At 40.8% G+C, this 23,220-nt stretch overlaps 1 protein-coding gene across 1 annotated transcript; it reads right to left on the bottom strand.

Moving 5' to 3' along the window:
- Positions 1–3,931: 3,931 nt before the first annotated feature.
- On the bottom strand, positions 3,932–23,003 carry Wee2 (WEE2 oocyte meiosis inhibiting kinase). The gene is made up of 11 exons (XM_052172478.1): positions 22,668–23,003; positions 19,139–19,335; positions 16,764–16,815; positions 14,844–15,016; positions 13,059–13,177; positions 8,896–9,042; positions 8,003–8,110; positions 7,811–7,896; positions 6,762–6,932; positions 5,743–5,885; positions 3,932–4,253 (listed from the first exon to the last, which is right to left on the bottom strand). The coding sequence occupies exons 1-11, from the start codon at positions 22,989–22,991 to the stop codon at positions 4,103–4,105; spliced, it is 1,671 nt and encodes a 556-aa protein (XP_052028438.1). The 5' UTR covers positions 22,992–23,003; the 3' UTR covers positions 3,932–4,102.
- Positions 23,004–23,220: the final 217 nt, after the last annotated feature.

Genomic DNA, 23,220 nt, shown 5'->3' with positions numbered 1-23,220 from the left:
GGTCCATTCTTTCTATTTTAAGAAATATGGTTTTCAACGTACATTTTTCACCTGCTCTGAAGTCTGGTTCACTAGTGATATGTTTATAGATGTTTACTTCCCTGTATTTTTACCTTTGCAAAGTTGATTTCCTGAAATAATGAGGCACTGAGTTGGAGCCCTGCACTGCTAGTGATAATAAAACATCCCACCTACTACATTAGTTCAATGGTTCCCTCTTCACAAGTTCTGCTTCTGCTTTGTAGGCAAGGCAAAGGAAAAACAAAATTGCACCTTTTCCTCCAGACAGGAATCATCAACACCCCCACCCCACCCCACCCCACCCCACCCCACCTCACCTCACCTCACCCCACCCCACCTCACCCCACCTCACCCCACCTCACCCCACCCCACCCTACCCCACCTCACCTCACCCCACCCCACCCCACCCCACCTCACCCCACCCCATCTCACCCCACCCCACCCCACCCCATCTCACCCCACCCCATCTCACCTCACCCCACCCCACCTCACCCCACCCCACCCCACCTCACCTCACCCCACCCCACCCCATCTCACCTCACCCCCACCCCACCTCACCTAACCCCATCCCACCCTACCCCACCTCACCTCACCCCATCCCACCTCACCCCTGGCCTTGCAAGCTTTGTCTTAATGCTCCCTAACTTGAACTTTGGAGTAAATCTTAGCCTTGTTTCCTGGCTGCATACACCTCTTGGCTCCTGTATATCCAGTTCCATGCTTCATTCCGTTAATATCGCCTTTGTTCTATGTGAAGAATGTAGAGAAGGTTGGAAAAATACAGACATTTCCCTGAAACATGAGCGCACCCTGCATTAACATTTTATAAAGAACACCTGAATGGGGAGTCTCGGCTGAGCACTGTTTTCCACTCAGAAAGGAATTGATACTTTCTCCTTCCTTTGCTGGTTGTCTGGAAGAAGTTGCAAGTCCTGCTCCACCTCCATTTTTTTTCCTTTTGACAAAGAAAACAGTATTATACTGGATATATACTTGTACGGTGTCAGGGAGAAACGGGAATAAGTATTTCTTCTGGTAATATTCCTTCCTAGTGCAACAAGTACTCCAACCTCAACCTCGCTCAGCTGTCTGTATCCTCAGAATCTGAAATACAGCCCAGTACACACTCTAAAACTGCTCTCCTCAACGAGTCACCCTCCTCCTCCCCTTTTGCATATTGTAACATAAATGTCCATGAAGGTGTGTCGTCCCCATTGGAGATGAGCTCCCAGAACACAAAGAACCTGTTCTGAATGTGTAGTTTACAGTGTGCCTTAAAACAAATGCACGCTTCTCACGGCTTCAAGCTTCGCAGTGAGACACAAAAACATGAATAGAAATATGATTTCAGGGATATTCAAATAGGCCAAAATGTTGAGGAACCACCAAAATAAATTTTAACTGAGAAGAAAAAGAGGCTCAAAAACTTTGTTAGAGATAAAAGAATCTATAATATACTCCGGTGCCATTACAGGGAAAGCCAGACCCTTTCCATAGACAGATAGGGAGGGAGGACATGGCGTGTACTGGTGTGAATCAGAATGGCCCCCATAGACTCATACTCGAATGTTTAATGTTTACAAGGGAGTGGATCTGTTTGGGAAAAAGTAGAAGGAATCCGGAGATGTGGCTTCTTTGGGATAGGTGTGCTTTTCATGGAGGAAGTGTGTCACTCAGAATGGGCTTTGAGGTTTTAAACCCTACACCAGGCCTAGTGTCTACCTGTCTGCTGCCTTCAGATGAGGATGTAAAGCTCTCAGCTACTGCTCCAAGAGCCAAACCTGTCTGCTTCCCACCATGATAAAGAACTAACTTCTAAAACTATAAGCAAGCCCTCAATGAAATGCTCTTTAAAAAAAATTAGAGTTGCCTTGGCCATGCTGTCTCTTCCCAGCAATGGAACAGTGACTGAGGCAGAGCAGGAGAGAGAATGGGAGGGGAGGACGGAGATTGACTGATTTGATCAAGTAGTTAATCTGTGGACACAGCCTTCTCAGTGAAAAGTGATGGCAGGCTGTGGCACCAGACCTGGGCTCAACTTGAATTCCTAATAGTAGTAGACTTTTGAGGAGTAGCAGATTTAAACCTTCCCAAACTGACTGAAGGAGAACCATATTATCTATACCCAAGAGTGAAGAGTACTGTTACCTTTGTCTCTCTCTCTCTCTCTCTCTCTCTCTCTCTCTCTGTGTGTGTGTGTGTGTGTGTGTGTGTGTGTGTGTGTCTGTCTCTCTGTCTCTGTGTGTGTGTCTCTGTCTCTCTCTGTCTGTGTGTGTGTGTGTGTGTGTGTGTGTATGTATGTATATATGTATGTATTAAAGTTCCAGCTATGGATAGCAATAATTTACCATAAAGTTTGGGAAACAAAGTTGGTGCAAAAAACAACAAACCCAAACAACAGGCATTACCACCACCTTTGAATAGTCTGTCTTAGGCTTTTACTGCTGTAAACAGACATAATGACCAAGGCAACTCTTATTAGAATATTTAACTGGGGCTGGCTTATAGGTTCAGAAGGTCATTCCATTATCATCAAGGTGGGAACATGGCAGCATCCAGGCAGGCATGGTGCAGGAGGAGCTTAGAGTTCAACATCTTCATCTAAAGGCCTCTAAAAGACTGGCTCCCAGCCAGGCAGTGGTGGCGCACACCTTTAATCCCAGCACTTGGGAGGCAGAGGCAGGCGGATTTCTGAGTTCGAGGCCAGCCTGGTCTACAGAGTGAGCTCCAGGACAGCCAGGGCTACACAGAGAAACCCTGTCTCCATGGATCCCATGTGGTTAGAAGGCTTTCATTGTTCACCCCTACCATGACATGACACACTTCCTCCAAAGTCACACTTCCTATTCTAATAGTGCCACTCCTTGGACCAAGCATATTCAAACCACCACATAGTCTAATCAAGTTCTCACTTTCAAGTCATTTTTTATAAAGCTTCATAGTCCTTCCACATATGCTAATTAAAGTAGCATATACTTTAATGGTTTTTGAAAGCAACTTTAGAAATACTTTGTAGTCAGTAGGGTTATTTTCTTAATTTTTAATTTTAACAGGTTGCCTTCATTAAGACTGTAAAAAGGATATATTTATGACCAATATTTTATTGCCATTATACATGTACTGTACCTGCACATTTGGGTTTATGGTGTTAACACAAAGACATGCCACTACTGACCTACATTTCCTCTTAATTACAAGAAACTAACAGAAAGTTCACAGTCTTTGTACATGTCACAAAGAAGAATGTTTTACCCATGTTCATCTTTGAACAAGATAAAAATCTTTATTTACAACAAGTTGGATTAAATATGTTAAAAGCACAGAAAACAATAGGATGAATTCTGGTGTAAAAAAAATCAAGAGAAACCAATGATGATATGATGTTCAAAAACTCAAAAGCAATTGGAGTCAGCCATAAAGACCTAAGACTTGGGGAACAGCCACCAGAGGGTTAGAACACACGGGGACAGGTACACCAAACTTCCTGGGGCCTCTGCCTGTGCTGGTTGTGTTTCACAAGTTAATAAGCAGCTCAGGAATGTCCAAATGATAGCCTTTTATTTAATAATACAGAATCAGAAAAGAGATTGCTTCCATTCAGAAAGTATAGTAGACAAATTCCTTGTTCAAAGGAGCTGGTGATTATAGGAGCAGACAGATCTTGGAAAGCAATGAAATACAGGCATCATTCTCTTGGAAGCAGATACTTAAAGCCACATTTTATCCCTTTCTATGTACAGGGAAAGTTCTTTGGACCCCAGTGAAGAATAAGGCGGCTTCCTAATCCATAGGCCAAAGTAGCACGTATCTGCTGCTTCTTTCAGTTCAGAGCCATGGTTTCTGATTATCCACTAGAAGCCCTTAGTAAGTGGTGCTAGAAATGCATCATTAGGGAAAAGAAGTCTTCAGTACCTATGATACATAAGACCACTGCTAAGGAGAAACCCAGAAGCTCTATGACCTTGCCTATAGATGCCACATCAGGATGGCTTTTGAGATCTTTGGCCATTCAGGCTGGCTCAGTTTTGTATCCTGTAAGAGTTTTCAAAAGGCTGTGTGGCAAAAAGCTAGAAGTCGGTTCCTACACAGAGGATGCCCCACAGGTAACGTGTGAGGGCTCCTTACTCCTTCCTCCCACCAGGAGGTGTCTTGTGCTTCGTGAGCAGGTCTGATGATGATGACAGTGGGTGTCCCTCCGAGGGGCCTGGACATGCTGAGCTTTTTTCAGTTCCCTGCAATCAAAGGACACAGGCATGGAAAAGTCAGTGGCTCTTGTTATTTCAGTCTTACAGAATCAAGCTTGAGCTGTATGCAGAGTGGCATAATCAGCTCTTATGATTTTTACTTTCATTTAAAAATTTATGATACATGTCAGGTTCATAAATCACCTTTATGATTAAAATTCTAGGTGAATTAAATTAAAATTCTAGGTGAACAACTCTTTAGACCAAATATAAGAACTATGGGGCGACAAAATACAGATCTTAATTGAAGCACAGTTACTCGGTTTTATCTGCTATAAACATACATATCACAAATATATATTTGGTGGTCATTTTTATTCAACAATGGCAGAGTTGAATCAATCCAGCAGAAATCATACATCCTTCAAAGCATGGACAATTGAATATCTAGTTTGTTATAGAGCAAGTTTATTACCTCTTGATCAAGACAATTTCAAGATGCCATCTGCTTCATCTAAATGATGGGTGCCCATCAATTGTCATTTATTGAACAATGACAGTCACTTGTAGCTCAGGCCTACCCTCACAGAGTATATGCTTCACAGAATTGTCTTCACAGACAATTTTCATTCCTATAAACATATATATACACATATATATGCCCATATGTGTGTGTGTGTATGTTTTGTAGTTTATTACCTGAAACAATGAAACTCAAAAAGAGCAAAAGAATATGAAGTAGATCACTTGGAATAGCGAATTACCTCACTAAAGGCTAAGAGTCTTTGCAGCTCAAAATCAAACAATGGATTTGGTGACTATTCGGGTTTTCAAGCTAGTCTGTCCAGGATGGACTTTGTAGCTAAGCAAAATTGAATATCTAAGCAAATTCCAAGCAAGGACCATATTTCATTTCCTTTTATTTTCAATAGTTCACATATACAAAAATAAATTAAGAATTCCTTCAAAAGCTTATGTAAAATTCATTGTATGATCTCTTCCAACCACACCCATACTAATTCCCATTTGTCTAATGAAGAAATAAATAAATGAATAAATACAAACCTACATCAACCAGAGATCAGATTGCCTTTTCTCAGGAAAGAATATAATTCTCTAAACATGTTATCAGGTAGGATGTCTGCCTTCTGTCTCTGCAAACGTGGTGCTTTCTAAAGGAGGTCTCCACTCACCTAAGCATTCTAAAATAGATCTCTATTTAGTTAAGACTAGCATAGGTGATCACCAGTTACTTTGATACCTGCTATCCCTCAGAATCCAAGGACTGCTGATTGCTGGTGTTGTATACCTCCCTCTTGCATCCTTTGCATAGCCTGGAATTCGTTCAAGCTGTTTAATCACAGAGCTTCAGAGTCGCATGCTATAAAATAAAGCACACTGCCAGGCTCCCTGTAGGCAGAGCCTATGTCTGATGATGTAGAATATACAATAAATTTGAATCTATAAAGATTAGTCCAGTCATACCACTGTGAGTGCTCCAAACAGATCCTTTCTTGATTCCAACAACCAACTATACCTTTTCAGTGTGGCTGTCTTGGATTTCTCTAAATTCAGTTGTTTCTGGAGTTCATCCGTTTTCTCCAAGAAAGGACAGAGAATTCGACTTCTGGCCAGAGCTGCTGCAGAAGGTCTCTCCTTTGGAGCTGGATGGATCATGTTCTGAAGACAGATTTAGGACCATGGAAGGAAACAGAAGTTTTGATACTGGCAGTATCTCCCCATTCAAGGCAACTTCAGTTCAGTATCTACCGCTAGGTTTTGCAAAACTGCTTGACCTCAGTGAAACCATTGTTCTACCTTGAACAGAAGGTGGAACATGTCTGGAAACACCAGTTGTCTATACCTATGACTTGGATTTCCACTACACTATACTTCTTTTTTTGTTTCTTAATGATCATAAAATACTTAAAAGTTTCTGATGTGTTGCCTGAAGAGCCCTTTGGCAATTCTGTAGAAGATTAATCACCTATACTCCTTCATCTTTCTCTGACACTTGAGAAAAACTATTAAGTCTACTCTGCAAGTCTCCATTTTCCCAGTGCATTCACATACCATTTCCAGCTATGGGAAACGCTTGAGTAAATGCAGTCTACCATTATTCTAACTCTCTTGCTTAGACTTTTAAAGATACTCTTTGCGTGATTCTTTTAGAAAACAGTGCCATTGACAACAGTGCAAGCCCTGAAGTTGGAGAGGAAAGATAAGGTTTGATTTAGAATGGCCAGTTATTAACTGAATACAAGAGCTCCTCTGAGTTTGGCTTTCCTCTGCTGCAGAAAGATGTGCCACCTGCCATTCTATAGGGTTATTAGGAAGAACAAATAAAAAGTGTTTACATCAGTGTATTGTGGAACTTAAGTTTCCTCAAGAAATTTCATTCTGTCTTATCTGAACTGCCCATATCCTTCCTCCTCCTGTTCATGCAAGAACCTAACCAAGTTCATGTTTACCTAACCTCTACCCACCCCACCACACCTGTCTTCACATTTAAAATATAGATGTTTCATCTGCACTTCATCTCAGAAGATGTGTCACCTTGAGTAGACCATAAAAGTCATCTGAGAGCTCTTGGAAAATTTCGGGAAAGTTCCCTTTGCGGATATGATGCCACATGTCACCATTGATGGGTAATGACTCTGCTCCTGCAGCCACAGCAATTGTTAACCCTAAGGCAAATATGTCTGCTTTGGGAAGGTGATGGTAATTCTACAAAACAGAAGACAAGAAGACCAGTTAGTCTAAAGATAGTGAGTCTAAAAGGTGACTAGCAGAGGTCTGATACCACATAAGCTCTGAATCACATGGGCCCTTAACTTTCAGCTTCTGGACCAATAGTTATATTTACTAGAGTTGCTGGTTTGTGCCTAAGAAGCTAAAGGGAACATAAACACACCTTAACAATATTTCTGTGCCCCAAGAGTCCATGGAAGAATCTCTGCATTTTTTTCTACCAGATTCTAGGAGGCTTGGACATATAATTAGCTGATTACAAGAAAATACATTTTTCCTAATTATTACCCAGAAGGAAGTTATAGTATAGCTAGATCAGACTTAACAGGAAGTTAAGAAGATGGGCAGAGACTAACAGTCATTTTAGTGATCAGAGTTGGTAGGCTATCAGGAAGATAACATGATAAAGACAAAGATGACCATGAAAAGATGGTTTCCTTCCTACTGTGCAACCCACGAGGTGAAGAATTCTAAGAAATACTAGAAACAGTGAGGGATCTTTAGAAAGAACTACGTAAATATTGATTCACCATCGATGAAGACAACATTCCTATGCATTTTGGGAATTTCATTACTGTGCTTGGCCTCTATTCTGAATGTAATTGGGACTCAATAAGTTTGAGTTACAAATATATACTCTTCATTTGGGGCACTATGAGCTTCATTTGAGGGTAAAAACAGTTGAATTAATTATAAAATTCATTGAACATCTGTAGCCCCAGCTACTTAGGAAGCTAAGATAGAGGGACAACAGGTTTGCAGCAGCCATATTGGATAGCACAGCAAGATTCTGTCTCAAATAATTAAAAATTGAAAAAATAAGTCCATCCCCACCCTGTGTCTCTAATTTATACCTCTTGTAAGATCTCATTAGCCAAGAAACGAGTATCTCCTTCTTCTACTTTAGGTTTGCTGATGGATGTTGCATGGCCCAGGTCACCTTTTAAAAGAGAAAGAAAGGGTGTTTTTATGAATATGTCTTTGGAGGTAGAGTAAATGTAGTTATTTATAGATTAATATACTGATGGAATAGAAAGAAGACTCACCAATTTTATACATCACATTGGCATTGAGAAACCAGTCAGCTTCACTTTCAGCCTCTTCTGGGCCTACAAGAGAGTCACTCCGCATCTTATGACAAATGAAGATGTTACCTCAAAAAATACAGAGCAGACATAAGATTTCTGAGCTCCCACCCCACAAGCAGCCTTTCATGGCCGTGGCATTCCAGCTTCTCTCCCTTTGGTACGGTTGCAGAGTAACTACTAACCTCTGAATTTTATTTTTTCTACATGGTCTCCCTTCCCTTTCTCCCTATCTCCTTCCTGTTCCCTCTCTCCCCTTCCCCCTGTCTCTGTCTCACTAGTTCTGAGTAGCCTAGAACTCGTTATATAGATGACCTTGAACACACAAAAATTGTTCTACATCTGCCTCTTCTTGGGTGCACATACCCAGTTCCATAATTTCTTACATCGGATCAGATCAGCCAGTAATGGGATAGCATGTGTTTAAGATAGGCCACCCTCCATCCTCTGAAGAGCATGGCTACATGCTGTCTCAAAATAAACAAAACCCAGAAAAATAATAACTTCTCCTTAGACTTCACAAGTGAAAACCACACTCATTCTGTTTACTCTGCTCAGGGGTGACTTAGAAAAACACAGTACTAGCTACAACACAATCAGGATATGGCCAACATGTGGTAAATTAGATGTCTAGTTCGATATTCCGATCTACGTGAGAAATTATCTTTTTTCCCTTGTATCCCCTGGCTCAAAGAGAAAACAAAGATATTTGAATTTGTTATGGTAAAGAAATGGAAGAACGTGATTCTTGAAGACAATACTGTCTCTGAGATTGAAAGTACACAGGGGCAAATTTTCAGGATAGTCTATAAAAGACAAAATATGGGAGGAATATAGACAGAAAAAATACTAACTAGGTTTGATGTCCAGGTGTACCATGCCAGAGTTGTGGATGTACTTAAGTCCCAAGGAAATCTGTAGAAGGATGTCTTTGAGTTTGGGCTCTTGGAAGTGATTATTGGACGCAGCATTTTCAGATATAGCAGCTTGCAGGCTCCCACCTGGGGAGGAATTGTAAATAACACAATAGAGTAAACAAAACAAGTATGAAAATGCACAGGAAATTATTATCAGAGACTTGAACACATCTCGACTAGTTCAGGGTCATGCAAAACATACAATTATCAGTCCTACAATGAAGCCATAGATGCTATGATTTCAGGAATTCGAAAGCAAAATAAGATTCTAGTTTCTCAGTATGTGGCCAGATATACAATAAGTGGCCCTACTGCCTCGGGTATGTGACAACTAACATTTTAAGAATTTTACCTAATTATTAACCATATGACAATCAAGCCAACTTGGACAGTTGATTATTAGTATTCATAATCAATCCTATGAGACTAATAATTATAGAACATTAGTAACTTCAGTGTGACCCTTAAGTTATTAATGGTAGATCATAAAATTGGCAATGTAATGGTAGTAACTTGGAGAAATTTTAAAAGCTCTTATTATGCCTGAATCCTGTATTTTCACACCGGTTGTAGACTATATTGATTTATCTTTGTCATGAATAAAACTGAAGTCCTGAGTTCAATGCTATGCCTGGACTTACAAACACCCACCCCGAGGGGTTAGAGTGTTTCTAAACACTTTTTTGAATCCAAGGTCACTGACAAGGTCTTCAAATTAGAGTCTCAACTCCTATCAGCAGGTATAAAATTTACAGTTGTACCTGTCTACAACAGAAAGGTCTAAAATGATAAAATCTGAAGGACCTCTGTCCTTTAAGAAAAGAATCCCATGCAAACCTTAAAGGCCATGTTTGTCATAAAATATGTGCAGTCAGCAAGAAAATTCCACTCCTTTGCAAGGAAAGCAAACAGTTTCAATTTTTTTTAAAGGAAGTTACTGTGAAACTGAATCTGTACCGTAGGTGAAGTTATTACATATCAACAAAGAGGAAGGGGCCACATCCTGGGAAAACTCTTCCAGCTGCACCCAGCCTGGGTATTCCTAAGTGGCAAGAATTACATCTAATGCACACTTCTCTTCTGAAAGACCTGGAGTATACGCCATAGGTTTCTGAATTGGATGTTTACCCTGGCAACAGGGGGAAAATAAGTAATCAAGGACCTCTGTCAGGACACGGTCCAAGACTGGAGTCCTGTGAGAATTATGAAAACTCCCCGAAAATGGGAGTCTTGTGACCTCAGTTTCTTCAAAACACAGAACTGTTCTTGGGATGTGTTTTCACGCTCCTCTGGCCCAGGGGTGGAGGGCAGGAGGGAGCTTACTTCAGCTGTTGTTATTCACATGCCTCTGAGGAAAACCATGTTTGTGCCACATTGTAGCTTGCCTTTGTGATAGTATTCAAGAGCACTTCAGCCTCTTGGCAGAAAGAACATCTTTAAAAGGTACTTGGCTTTCCTCTCAAAACAAATATAAAGCAAAGAACTTCTAATAGTAAAATGTAAAATCAGATTAACAACTCAATGGGATATTTCATCCAGACATATATATCCTTCCAACATCGTTTTATAGTGCTGTCGATTATACTGATTTATTTTTCTACTGCCAGTGGCTCTTTATTGGTTCCCCCCCCCCCATGGAGGAATACAGCCATTCATGAGATTCCATGATATACACTGACCCTGATGTGTCATATTATTTGAACAAATAGAATCAAGGGTTGGCTTTATGGAATTTCAATGACAGAAGATACCAGGGATACACATATTGTCATTACAGAGAAAAAAGTTGAACCCAGAATCAGTTAAACTCCTGGGGGCTGTTGAATATATTAGAGATCTTTTAGTTGTCTAGACTGCTCCAGAAGTGACTTCCAAGGCATTTTGACAAAGGTCAGGAAAAAGAGGACATATGATTGGTTCAGGCTTAGGAGGGACAACAAGGGAAATTATATGGCAGTGGGTTTCTAACAATAGTCGTCTGTTATACATTTGTAAGACTCTAAATTACCTACTATATCATCTAAATGAAAATCCCAACTGTCCATGCCCTAGTCTGACTGATTTGACAGACTAGGAGATGAGTAATGGGAAGCCATGGGATGAAGAGATGGAAACAAGTAGGAAGGAACCTTCGGGAGTGAAGCTGAGGAGGGAGGAGGAGGGAGGACCTAGACAGGCTCCACCTGTAAGCACTAAATTGCAAAATCAGTTACACATCAGTGAGTGAGCACTCTGGGAGGGCAATGGGCCAGTATGATGAAGCAACACTTCCCTTCAACCTGTAACCCACTGAACAACACTGACTGGACTTTAAAGTCCTGTATAGCATCCCTACCTTTTACCTTGCTGACATTACTTCTACTATGAGAATCGCTCATAATGGTTTTCTTACTTTGTCAGGTCAGGACCCTCAGTACTTTGCCTTTAGCCTGCCTGATGTTCCAACAATTGGATGCCTTCCCTCTGGTTTCCTAAACTATAGTAATTCTTCTGCAGTATCTAATTCAAGTCTTGCCTCCTTTATGAAATTTGGGGCTACTCTATTTTAACTAGCATCTGCTAATATTTGGCAAGTTCTGTTAACTGCCAAATCAATTCTGTAATAAATAATACCGTCCATTTATGCACTAATGTTGAGTGATATTCCTGTAATTAATTATATAGCTCGTGAGCATCAGAGTTGGGGTATAAAAACAGGTCTTCCAAATTTTAATAGCTGGGTCCCTTTGAGTACCCTGTCATATCTCTCTGACTGCTTCTTTATCTGTGATTGTATCAGATGGTTTTGCATCAGATTTCTGTTATGTAGTTCTTCTATCAGAATGAGGGGAGCAAAAGCACTTGGAAGGATTTATCCATCTATTTCTCTAGCTAGAGTTTAGTAGACTGTCAGCCATAGAGAAGTACGAACATGCCCAAATGAAGTAAAGGATGATTATAATAAGAACAACTTCCTTATCTTTTGGTTTTGAAATTCTTGGACCTTTTCATTTGGATCTACAACATATTTACATTTTACTTTGTTCGTTAATTTTTGCTATTTCATACTTTGTGCGAGTAGCCAAAAAAAAAAAAATCATGGAAATCCAACCAATTTTCCTTCTAGAAAAAGGAGTTGGAAAAAAAAAAGATGATTAAGGAAAGTCTCAATCATAAGCACAAAGAAAGGCTCCACCTCCCTGATGACTATTAGAACAAATGGAGGGGGTGGTGTGAGTTTAGAGGGAAGGTAAAAAGAACCACAGGTTAAGGCCAAAGGGAAATCTTAGCTGCAGGGAGACAGTAAGAGAAGTGCCACGGTGCTGTTTGATAAGGTGTGTGTGCCATTCCCTGGCTTTTCATAACATTAGTTACAGCCTGCTTGCTCATCCACTCATTCCCTAATGGAGAAGCTTTGGTACCGGTCTCTCTGTGACAAAGCCAGGCTGGACCACTATACACAGGGCCTTTGGGTGTGCACTGGAAGGTAATCACTATTAGAGACAGTAAGGATGGCTGTGGGGATGAAGATTTTCAAATATTCTCCTATTAGAATATATATTGTTGCTCCTAAAATTAGTGCAGATATTACTCAATTTATTAAAAACAAAACAAAAACAGAAACCACTGAGTTTGGTCACGGCACCTATCCCATGCCTGTGGTGAGAACAATTAGGCTCAAAGGTCTGAAGCAGCAAGAGACCTGAAGGATCCCTTCACTCAGAAGTCCATAGTAAAACAGGCAGAATTGGCAATCTTTACCAAACCGACTATAACTAGGAGCCTTTATTCCAACATTCCTCCATATGGTTTGGTTTATACCTTTCCCAGTGCACATGGTAATAGAATTATTTAAACTAGTATGGCGACTTTTGTTCTTTCAGCATAAGAGAAGCTGTGAAAGGATTAGAAACATTTTTGTTTCAGCTACACTAGCTTTGTATAAAACACACACATATTCAGACAGACACTCAAGTACTCTTCACCTCCATTCTTAATCTCTGCTTCCAGACACAAACATGTTCAGTGTGACTGATATGTAAAGATTTAAACTGCCAGGATGCACATTTATGTCTCAAGATTGAAAATATTCATCCCTTTGTATCAGTCCACATACTTACCATTACAGTATTCATTTTGAATGACTACGTGGTCATCTTCTATCCATGATGAATAGTAGCGAACCACATGGGGATGATGGCCAAGCACTGCATGAGCATAAACTTCATGCAAGTCCAAACTCCCAGGGGACAGAAAAGCATTAGAAAAATTAATTGAAGTAATACAGATTAAAATGTTTTCTTAAAAGGGAAACATGAAAGGCATTACCAATAAAATATTTTTTTTAGGGCATGTTGCATGCTTAGTATTTGATTTATTCAGTCTTTATAGATTCTTGTAAGATACACTGGAAAACATGGCGAGAGTAAGTGACTGGTCCAAGGTGAAACTGGTAATAGTAGATCTAAGAGCAGAACCTTGGTCAACCTGGTACCAAAGTCCATGCTTTATACACTGAACCTGGCATATATAGAGGTGCCTCATGTGCTTACTGCCTCAATAGCACATATGTTTTAGGTCTTAATCCGCTGTATAACCAGTGAAAAAGCCTTAACAGGTATAACAGGAAAGCCATCACACACTCGATTGTGGATATTTGTGTGGGTCTATATTCTCTCTAAAGGCTACATGGTCATTAGTTATTATTAAACTCAGTCAATCTGATGGTGTCATGGGGAAATTCTTGCAAAACAGATGCATTGTGCAAAAGAAAAGCAAATTCTGTTCTTGACTGATACCAATATAAAAACAAAAAGCCTGTAATTTCTGGCTTTCACATGATCAGTATAAATGAAAGGAGTTCACAAAAAGCATTGATTCAATCAGAAAATGTTGGTTTTCCTATTGATCAAGGGAGAAATGGACAGTTAGTTCTGGAAGTTAAATATAAACATTAATAATAGTTTTTCCTTTGCATACAGTATCAAACTTTACTAATGAATTAATTAGTAGTACATGTACTCGTTAGTTTTCTTGTCAGCTTGGTACAAAGTGGAGCCACCAAGGAAGAGGAAATGTCAAGTGAGGGATGGAGGAAATGGGGTGGGCCTGCAGCCAAGCCTACACGAGATTGTCTTGCTAGATATTTGGTGAGAGAACGCCCAGCCCATTGTGGGAGGTTCCAGCTTTAGACAAGTGTAAGTAGCAGGCTAAGCATGAGCTAGGGAGCAAGCCAGTGAGCAGTGTCCCTCTGCAGTGTTTGTCTCTGCTCCTGTTTGAGTCCCTGCCCTTCCTTCTACAATGGACTGGGACCTAGACGCAAAAAAATAAACCCTTTCCTCCTCAAGTAGCTTTTAGTCACGGTGTTTATCACAGCTGTGGAGGGTAAGCTAAAAGATTACAACCCAGAGTTAAACCACTGATAGTATTTTCTGTCCAACAATATTTCAGATGAATTTAAAAAGGTACCAGGAGACCACTCCACAATTCATTAGAATGGCAGTAAGACCAGTAGACAGAAAAGCCAAGAAATTAAAACAACAGCAGCATATTGGTTGAGGTAGTACATGCTTTTAATGCCAGTGGAAACAGGCAGATCTCTGAGCTCAAGGCCAACCTGCTCTACCTAGTGGGTTCCAGGCTAGCCAAAGTTATATGGCAAGACCCTATAACTACAAACAACAACATGATCTGAAATCATCATGCTCTATCTTAGGAAATAACATTGGTGTTCTGGACAACTCGATGAAGCTATGAATACAAAATGACACGCAGTGGTGGGGATACATTTAAAAACAAGCAATGGTGTGTTTTTACTGATACTGGTGTTCTTTTAAAAACTACTTGGAGAATCAATACATTACCAAATCCAAGCCTGTTCATCCGATACTTTTCAAGGTACTCACTCATTTGATAATCCTGAAAAGGATTTTGCCGAGCGCTTTATTGCATAAATGCATCCATCCAGCCTTTTAATGCACTTGTAGACTGTCCCAAATTCCCCAACCCCAATTTTTTCTACCTCGAAGAATTCTTTTTCATAGCGGGAAGCCATATTAGTTTCTTGTAGAACACTTCTCTAAAATATTTAAAGAAGAGAGAGAGAGAGAGTAAGCCTTCCTACATACAGCAAGCAATGAAATAGAGCTATATTGCATTTCCTAAATTGCTTTTTAAAATGTGAGGGAAAGACAATGGGTTCACAGCAGGAAGAGTCTGCCAATGGCTGGCCACACCTATGTCCTTTGTAACCTCACTTACAAGTCGGTACTGCCCCTGATCACATTTTTTTGAAATGTTATTTCCTCCATCTAGTCAAACTGTTCTGATGGGAGACCCATCTGCTTCTGAACTTGGCCTCTGAAACCCAGAGCAACTGTCCTGAGCTAAAGGACTAACAGGAAACAGTGAAGCGTGTTCCAAGCAAGCACAAATAATATCAAAACCTCCTTTTGAATCTCTACCCTTCTCAAGGCCTGAGTGCTGTATTTGCACCTCATACTGAGTAAATTTTCTTATTTCAGTTTGTTTGCACTGAAGTCTTAGTCTGGGAAACAAAATTGTTGAATGAATTAATCCATTACATGAGCTCAGAAATAACTCCCCCTAGTGGCAGATGGTAATATCACTCATTTTTCCAGCTCTAAATCAACTCCGGGAAATCACTGAACTAACTCATCAGCTTTCTGTTTATAACATGAAAATCATAGCAATGACACCTCAGGTAGACTAATATGTAATAATTACAGTGTTTTATCACATATCATTATATTTGTGTTTATGTTGATATGTATTATATATTATGCATGATGATATATGTTATATATCAATATATCACAGTTATCTTAGTATAATGTCAACACAGGAATTTTACAGTCTATTATTATGATCAAAATATCTATAACTATACATGAATCTAAATTTAAGATGATTTCTCTCCCCAGTGTCATCTTTTTTAACGTCCCAATTAGCAAGAATGTTTTTCATCTAACTTTAGTAAATTAAAAAAAAAAAATGACTATTCCTAGATCATTTTCACATTCAATTCCAATCAGTCCTTATCAGAGAGACCTGTAATTTTCTTTGCCCTTAGGCAATCCTAATCTCTGATTCTTCCATATTGGGATTTGGCTCCATTCCCAGCTCTCTTTCCAATTCCTCTAGTAATAACAATTTTGCAAAATGATTCCACAGAATGAAAAACTTAGTTGTAATCTGTGAGTGAGTTAAACTCTGACAACAGATGCGGCAATTGACACTTAGTGCTCTGGCCACCTTCTTTTTAGCTCAAACATTCTGGACCAACACCACTGCTCTCTATTTCAATTTTGGGGGGACAAAACTAGCTTAATTTTCACATTCCTTCTCTACCCCAGGATAGAAAGTTTCCCAGATTAAAAGAAGAAATAGATACCTTTTAAAATTATCTAATAACTTAGCATTTACATACCAGCTAACAATAACAAATGATTATCTTGACACTAACTACAGTCTATGTAAATTCTGTTGCAACACAAACAGCTAAGGATATAAGATAGGTGTGTGTGACAGGGAAAGGAAAGGAAAGAGAGAGGGATGGTGGTAGGGTGATGGAAAGTGAAAGAAAGAAGAGAAAGGAAGAGAGGAAGAAGGTTGACAGCGAGAAGAGAAAGAGAAGGGCAGAGAAGGATTTAAGGGCGGAGGAAAGGGGTAAGGAAAGGAAGGATGGGGGGAAATGGGGGAAACTGATGAGGGCAAGGAAGGAGGGGGAAGAATGCGGACCTGGGAGGAGAGGAAGGCAGAATGAAGATGCCTGCTGTGACTGCTGAGCCTAAGGCCATGCTCACCTTAGCAGGCAGCCACTGAGCAGATTTGCTTTCCCCTTCTCCAGTCTCCTCACTAAAAAAGAAAAAGGGGAAGCAAGGGTGATTGAATAATGAGCGACACTGAGGCTGCTGAGATAAGTTCTGCTGTGGTGAGCAAATAATCCCTTCCTCTTCACTTTATGCTCGGGAGAGTAGAAATGACCCAGGAATTTATTCCCAGAGCCTAGAACAGGATACTAATAGAGCATCAAGAGACAACAGGAACTGCACCTAGTTATGTGGGTATCTCATGAGGGGACACGCCTTTCCCTGAAGAGAATATGGAAGCTAAGACCCAAGAAGGAATGGGAACTGACTGAGGAAAAGGGATGGGCATTCCAGGCAAGCAGATGACCCCTACTAAGATGGTGGCTCTCAGCCTTCCCAAGGTGTGACCCTTTAACACAGTTCCTCGTGCTGTGGTAGCACCAACCATAAAATCATTTTCTTTTTTAAAAATTGATTTATTATATACACATATATACATATGAATGTTTTGCCTGAATACCACATGATTTTCTGGTGCCCTTAAGGCCAGAAGAGGATGTTGTATGCCCTGAAGCTACTGATGAGCCACCATGAAGGTCTTGAAAATTGAACCCCAGGTCTTCTGTGAGAGCAACAAATGCTCTTAATCTCAGAGCTATTTATTCAGCCCTCATAAAACTATTTACACTGCTACGTCATAGCTCTAATTTTGATACTGTTATGAATCATAATGTAAATATCTGATATGCAAGATATCTGATAAGTGATCCCTATGAAAGGGTCATTTGACCCTAACAGAATCATGACCCATAAATTGAGAACCCCTGTTTTAAGACCTGGAAACAAGGGAGAAAACAGAAGAGAAGGTCGGTGCTATTATCCCCAAAAAGGAGCCAGCCAAAACAGATATTAAACCTCACTGTGTTCCTCAGTTCACAAATGGCAGAACTTGGATTTGAAATCAAGTCTGACTTCACGGCACTTCTTAATTCACAGCCACACTACGCCCTCCCACCAACACTGGCCGCCTAGAACCCAGCTTTTAATTCAGTATACAGCTAGACATTGAGTATAGCAGAAATAATTTTGCCTAAGAGGCCTTCAATTACTTTATAATAAGAAATGATTGACAAATATCCTCCTTTTCGTGATTTCATTTTCTGGGTCTTCAGGCAAGATTTCAGTGGACACACCAGACAATTTTCTTTCAGAGGAGTACAGGGAGCAAATAACTGTGAGAAAATAACACGATAATCATGAGACCCAGTGCTAACATGTGTGGTTCAAAGTAAAAGCTGCACCCTGATCCTTCTTAAAGTGACCACACAGTGACGATGGGAGAAAGTTATCCTGTCCTGAGCATTAAATGGTGACACTGCAGAATCGCTTTATTAATCCAAATTATCTGTCTTCTCCTGCTGACTTCACTAAGTTGAGTGGGTAGTAATATTATAAAGGTTTATAAAGATGTGGAACAACCATTAGGTGTTAATCCAAACACCATTAATATTCTTAGTAAACAAAGTAGACTGAGTAGACTTGTATTTAGGTACTGACTGCTTAAGAGCTGGACAATCATATGGAGAAAAATCTCATCTGGCCATAAGGCTATAGTGCATAGCCACAAATTCTAAAGAAACAGCACAGTACGTTAGATGCTCTGCAAAGCTTAGACAGTTAGCTATACATTTATTTTGCTGAGTATGTATGAACACAAATGGCTTCCCTATTTTAGAACTGTTTCCATTGTATAAAACAAAATAGCAAAGAAAACTAGTAAAGAAATAATCCATAAATTGGGGCAGAGAAGTTAAATGACTCAGTAAGTCAAGGTGCTTGCCAGCAAGCCTGAGGACCTGGGTTCACGCCCCGGAATCCACATGGTAGAAGAATAGAAACAGGAACACAATAAAGAGAGATAGGAAGGGAGAAATGTAACAAAGAGAGTTAATGCCCCCAAGTAACACAAGCAGTCCTATCTTTTCCCTTTCTTTATTCCATTTTCCATCACCTACAGAGAAGTTCAAACAACCGCTCTGTAACTCTCATCACCAGTATCACAGGCCAAATTCAAAGCCACAATATAGAGTTTAAAATATGAATGCCTTTGCTAGCCTCATTGTAACTAAAGGAAATCGTGGTCTTTAGTCCCTAGCACAGTCAGCTGTCTACTGGAAGTCAGATCCCAAAGCCCCTTGCAGTGCGCATCAGAATGGAAAGGTGCCAGAGTCGCTGTGAACCACGCTGATGCAGGGATGAGGGACTTGTACACAGGACATCGGCTTCGTTCAAGTGGCGTTCTTACTCCTAACCGTATTCTAGCACTTGCCCAAAGGTGTTCTCGGAGATTAAGAGAACTGCACACTTACAGATAGTCTCTGGTTTTCCTTTTGCCTTTTGATTGAAGGAGTAATTTTCTATAGGTCTCCGGAGTGAAGGGGTTGATATTGACCAGAGACAAAGAGATCTTCTCATCCATGAGGGAAGCAGGTGTGAGTCTCAAATGTTTAGAGCTTCGGGTAGAGAACTTCTCTAGCAAAGAAATCTCTGGCTGACCCAGCGACGTCTATGTGAGGATGACAAATGGCGAATCAGAATAGGGCTTTAAAAAGTAAAAGAAAGTTTCATATCAACTAGCTAGTTAATATGTGGACCGGCAGATGCCATTGCTAAAAGATTGTGTGGTTCAGTGAGAACTAGTTGCACTGTATCTGATGTTCTTATTTTAAGCATACAGAATTCTAAACTAAGTTCTTGAATCAATTGACACAAGAATCAATGTTTTTCTTAAGCTCCACCCTTTCTTCCAAGCAGTTTTCCCAGTTGTGAAGCCAATTCTAAGTCCTAGCTTTAGCTTTCAAAGATGAGGACATTGCATTTAGGTAGACAAAAATGATACTATAAATGCTCCCATCCTTCTGTTCTTATATATTCTCTCTCTCCCTCTGTCTCCCTCCCTCCCCCTCTCCCCCCTCTCTCTCTCAAATATTAATCCCAGTATTTGTTTGGTACTTATTAATGACAGGTGCTTGATTAGATACTGATGGGTATTTACTAATCAGTTCATCAGTGTGTTTGAATTAATAACTTTGTATGAGATATATTTCATAGACTTTCTAAACATGAAAATTAGAGTTCTCATATTCACTCAAAACACCACATAAAATGAGAAGAACCCCATGAAGTTAAATAAAGATTTAAAAATAATAGTCTACATATATACATTCCTCAGTATATAAATACAAGTCAGTCCTATAATGTTACTAGCATGTATATAATTTCAGGGTTGACCACTTGGTATTCCCTGGGGAAAACCATATCTTTTCAACATCTTTCAGTTGTCTGTAGTTCTTTGCCTAGGGTAAGGAAAAAAGGGGCCAGCGGCCATTAATTTGAGAGAGAGCAAGGGGCAGGGGAGGGTGGTGCAGAGGTGGGGGTGTGGTGGAATGGGAAAGGGAAACAATGTAATCATGTTAAACTTTTAATTAAAAAATGATTATAAAAATGAACAGAGAAAGAAATAGGTCATTCTCAATAAACAGTGGCCCCAGGAACCAAAGCATAGAAGTAGAAATCAAAGAGCAGAAAAATTATAAAGATTTTTAACTAAATGCATCCCAACCATCAGCATTTTATAGAACTATAACTTAATATAAACACTCATGCCTGTTTATGATAGAGTGGCAGACACAGTTGTAGATGTTTAAAAGCACAAGGTCTCTCATCCCTTAGACTATATATTTTAGAGTGGTTCAGTGGTTTTCTGGAGTGGTTCAGTGGTGTTCTAGAGTGGTTCAGTGGTGTTCTGGAGTGGTTCAGTGGTGTTCTGGAGTGGTTCAGTGGTGTTCTGGAGTGGTTCAGTGGTGTTCTAGAGTGGTTCAGTGGTATTCTAGAGTGGTTCAGTGGTGTTCTGGAGTGGTTCAGTGGTGTTCTAGAGTGGTTCAGTGGTATTCTAGAGTGGTTCAGTGGTGTTCTGGAGTGGTTCAGTGGTGTTCTGGAGTGGTTCAGTGGTGTTCTAGAGTGGTTCATCTCAGTAAAAGAGTTCAAGAATATTAGCTCCAAGGATGAGTAAATATGCCAGGAAATAGAAGAAAACCACTCCATGTATCCATGCAGATGATAAAGGCCTCCAAAACTGTTTCACACTATGCTGAATGGATTGTCATTAAACAACCATAGCTCTTAAAATGATAGTCTAAAAATAATCATGTAAGATTGCAGGGCTTTACCGTTCCCCATGCCCTGCTATTCTTCCACATCACACTATCTGGGCATTTATCGCTGCTTTGGTTACTTTCTAATTGGGGGCACTTGCTGAAGAAATTAAGTGCTGCTTTCTAGCAGAGGGTCTGCTAACACAGAGCGCATTGTGGATGAGGTACTCAGCCAAGTGCGGTTGCCATGCTTGCCTGCACACTTCCCTGAAGGCCCACTCTCCATCGTCTATCAACACTCCACCAACTCCCATCGCTGTCCACTCCCTCCCTCCCCTTCCCTTCTTTCCTAATCATCCCACTGAGTCTGTCTACACAGCAAGCTCTCAAGTACCACCCTGCCCATCTCCTCATATACTGTAAACTGGTTGGAAACAGAGGTTGTGTTAATAACCCACAGTGGATTCTCAAGGAGGAGGAGGAGGAGGACGGGGAAGAGAAAGAGGAGGAGGAGGAGGACGGGGAAGAGAAAGAGGAGGAGGAAGGAGGAAGGAGGAAGGAGGAGTTGGTGGTGGTGGTTGATCATTGGGTTGGTATTAGAACACTGAAATGCCTTCTGATGGACACCAGAACCTCTTTGTCCACAGTTCAGACAGGAAGCCTAGCATTCCCTGTGAGACATACTGTGGCTCTCAGCAGGCGTGACAGAGCCCCGCTGACAGACTGTCTGCAAGCAGGACCACACAAATTATAGTGATCTCAAGGACCTCGAGCTGAGCAGGCAGAGAGTCCTAGGGAATCACACACCATGGCGTCAGCATCTCCCACATGGAGCCAGCACTAAGCCCTGGCTTTAATAAGCGAGCAATGCAATGTGGCATAACTAAAGTAAAATGTGAACTATAAGCGACCAGGGCCTAACTGCTGACACTTTAAGTTCTGGTTTTTTATTAAAGGTTTATTATTTAGTATATATAGGTACACTGTAGCTGTCTTCAGACACACCAGAAGAGAGCATCAGATCCCATTACACAGGGTTGTGAGACACCATGCGCTTGCTGGGATTTGAACTCAGGACCTCTGGAAGAGCAGTCAGTGCTCCTAACCTCTGAGCCATCTCTCCAACCCCCTCTTTGAATTTTAAAGAAGTTCTGCTTTGTTTAAGTCTAATAGAGGTGCCAGTGCTGCACTTGGCCAAAAGCAGCGGGGACTCTGTGGTGCAGAGAACAAGGGCAGATAGGAGTGCATGCCAATGGTGAACATGGGCATTCCTCTGTTAGAAAATATTAGTAAGCAATTACCCAGAAATGCAGCCACCTGGCAGAATAGAAAGGAAAGCAGACTAAAGAAAACAGAAAAGGTATCCAGTCTAACAGTGGCTGAGGTAAGACAACTCATCTCTTGGGAATTGATTTTCTTAAATGCAAAGCACATAGGATGTCTGGACCTCTGCATCTCTTCAAGCTCCAATAGTCTTTAAGATCTCTTCAACTAAGATATATGTGTAGCCAATACCAAATAGTTACTGGCTGAGGGAAAACAAGCAGGTAGACACTTCATTCTGTTTCATGGTAACTTTAAACCAGGCTTCATTTCCACTAAGAAACAGGGCACTTAAGATATATCTAGTCTGTAAGGCAAGTTCATTACATATATGCAAATGGCCAAACCCTCTTCTCCCATCAGCAGACCCATAGGAGAAAAGATCCCAGAGGCCTGGCCCCTCCTCTCTGGGTTTACTCACTTTGGGAGTGGAGAAGTGGGTAGGGGCTAGCTGCTTGCTCTTGCAGTGTAATGCTGGTGTCTCTGGACAATCGGGAAGGCCTGAAGCCGAGGACCAAAGAGCAGGACCTGGACTTCCCTTGACTCTGTTCGGAGAGGTGTAGAGTTGGTCTCTGGCGGGGGACATGGGAGCCTCCAGCTCCTCACTTTCATCCGGCCCAGCCTCTTGGCTCTGGGACCCTCCGATTCCCTGCGTGGTCATCTGCCCTTCATTCTCAGCATCTTCTTCACAAAAGGAGAAGTTTAATTTCTTGTTCAGCCCCTGGTCAATCTCTGTGTCAGCCATCTCAGTGCAGGCAAGGAGGTCTCTGAGTGGGAAACATTGTAAATCTACAGAGATAAGGAGAAGGAAGAAAAAAAAAAAAACCAAAAACACCAAGTTCCATAAGGTCAGCCTGCCCTTCCGTCTACCCACCAACAGCTGAGAGACACGCCGTGGATTTTCCCCTTAAGTACCACGCTTCTAAGGCCTCAGCCTGTCCCTATTTCCATTCTGATTAAGGAAATCTCCAGCA

This window comes from Apodemus sylvaticus, chromosome 2, assembly GCF_947179515.1.
Source record: "Apodemus sylvaticus chromosome 2, mApoSyl1.1, whole genome shotgun sequence".
Taxonomy (NCBI): domain Eukaryota; kingdom Metazoa; phylum Chordata; class Mammalia; order Rodentia; family Muridae; genus Apodemus; species Apodemus sylvaticus.
The sequence above is the reverse complement of the archived record's forward strand: the minus strand, read 5'-3'. Positions and strand labels throughout refer to the sequence as shown.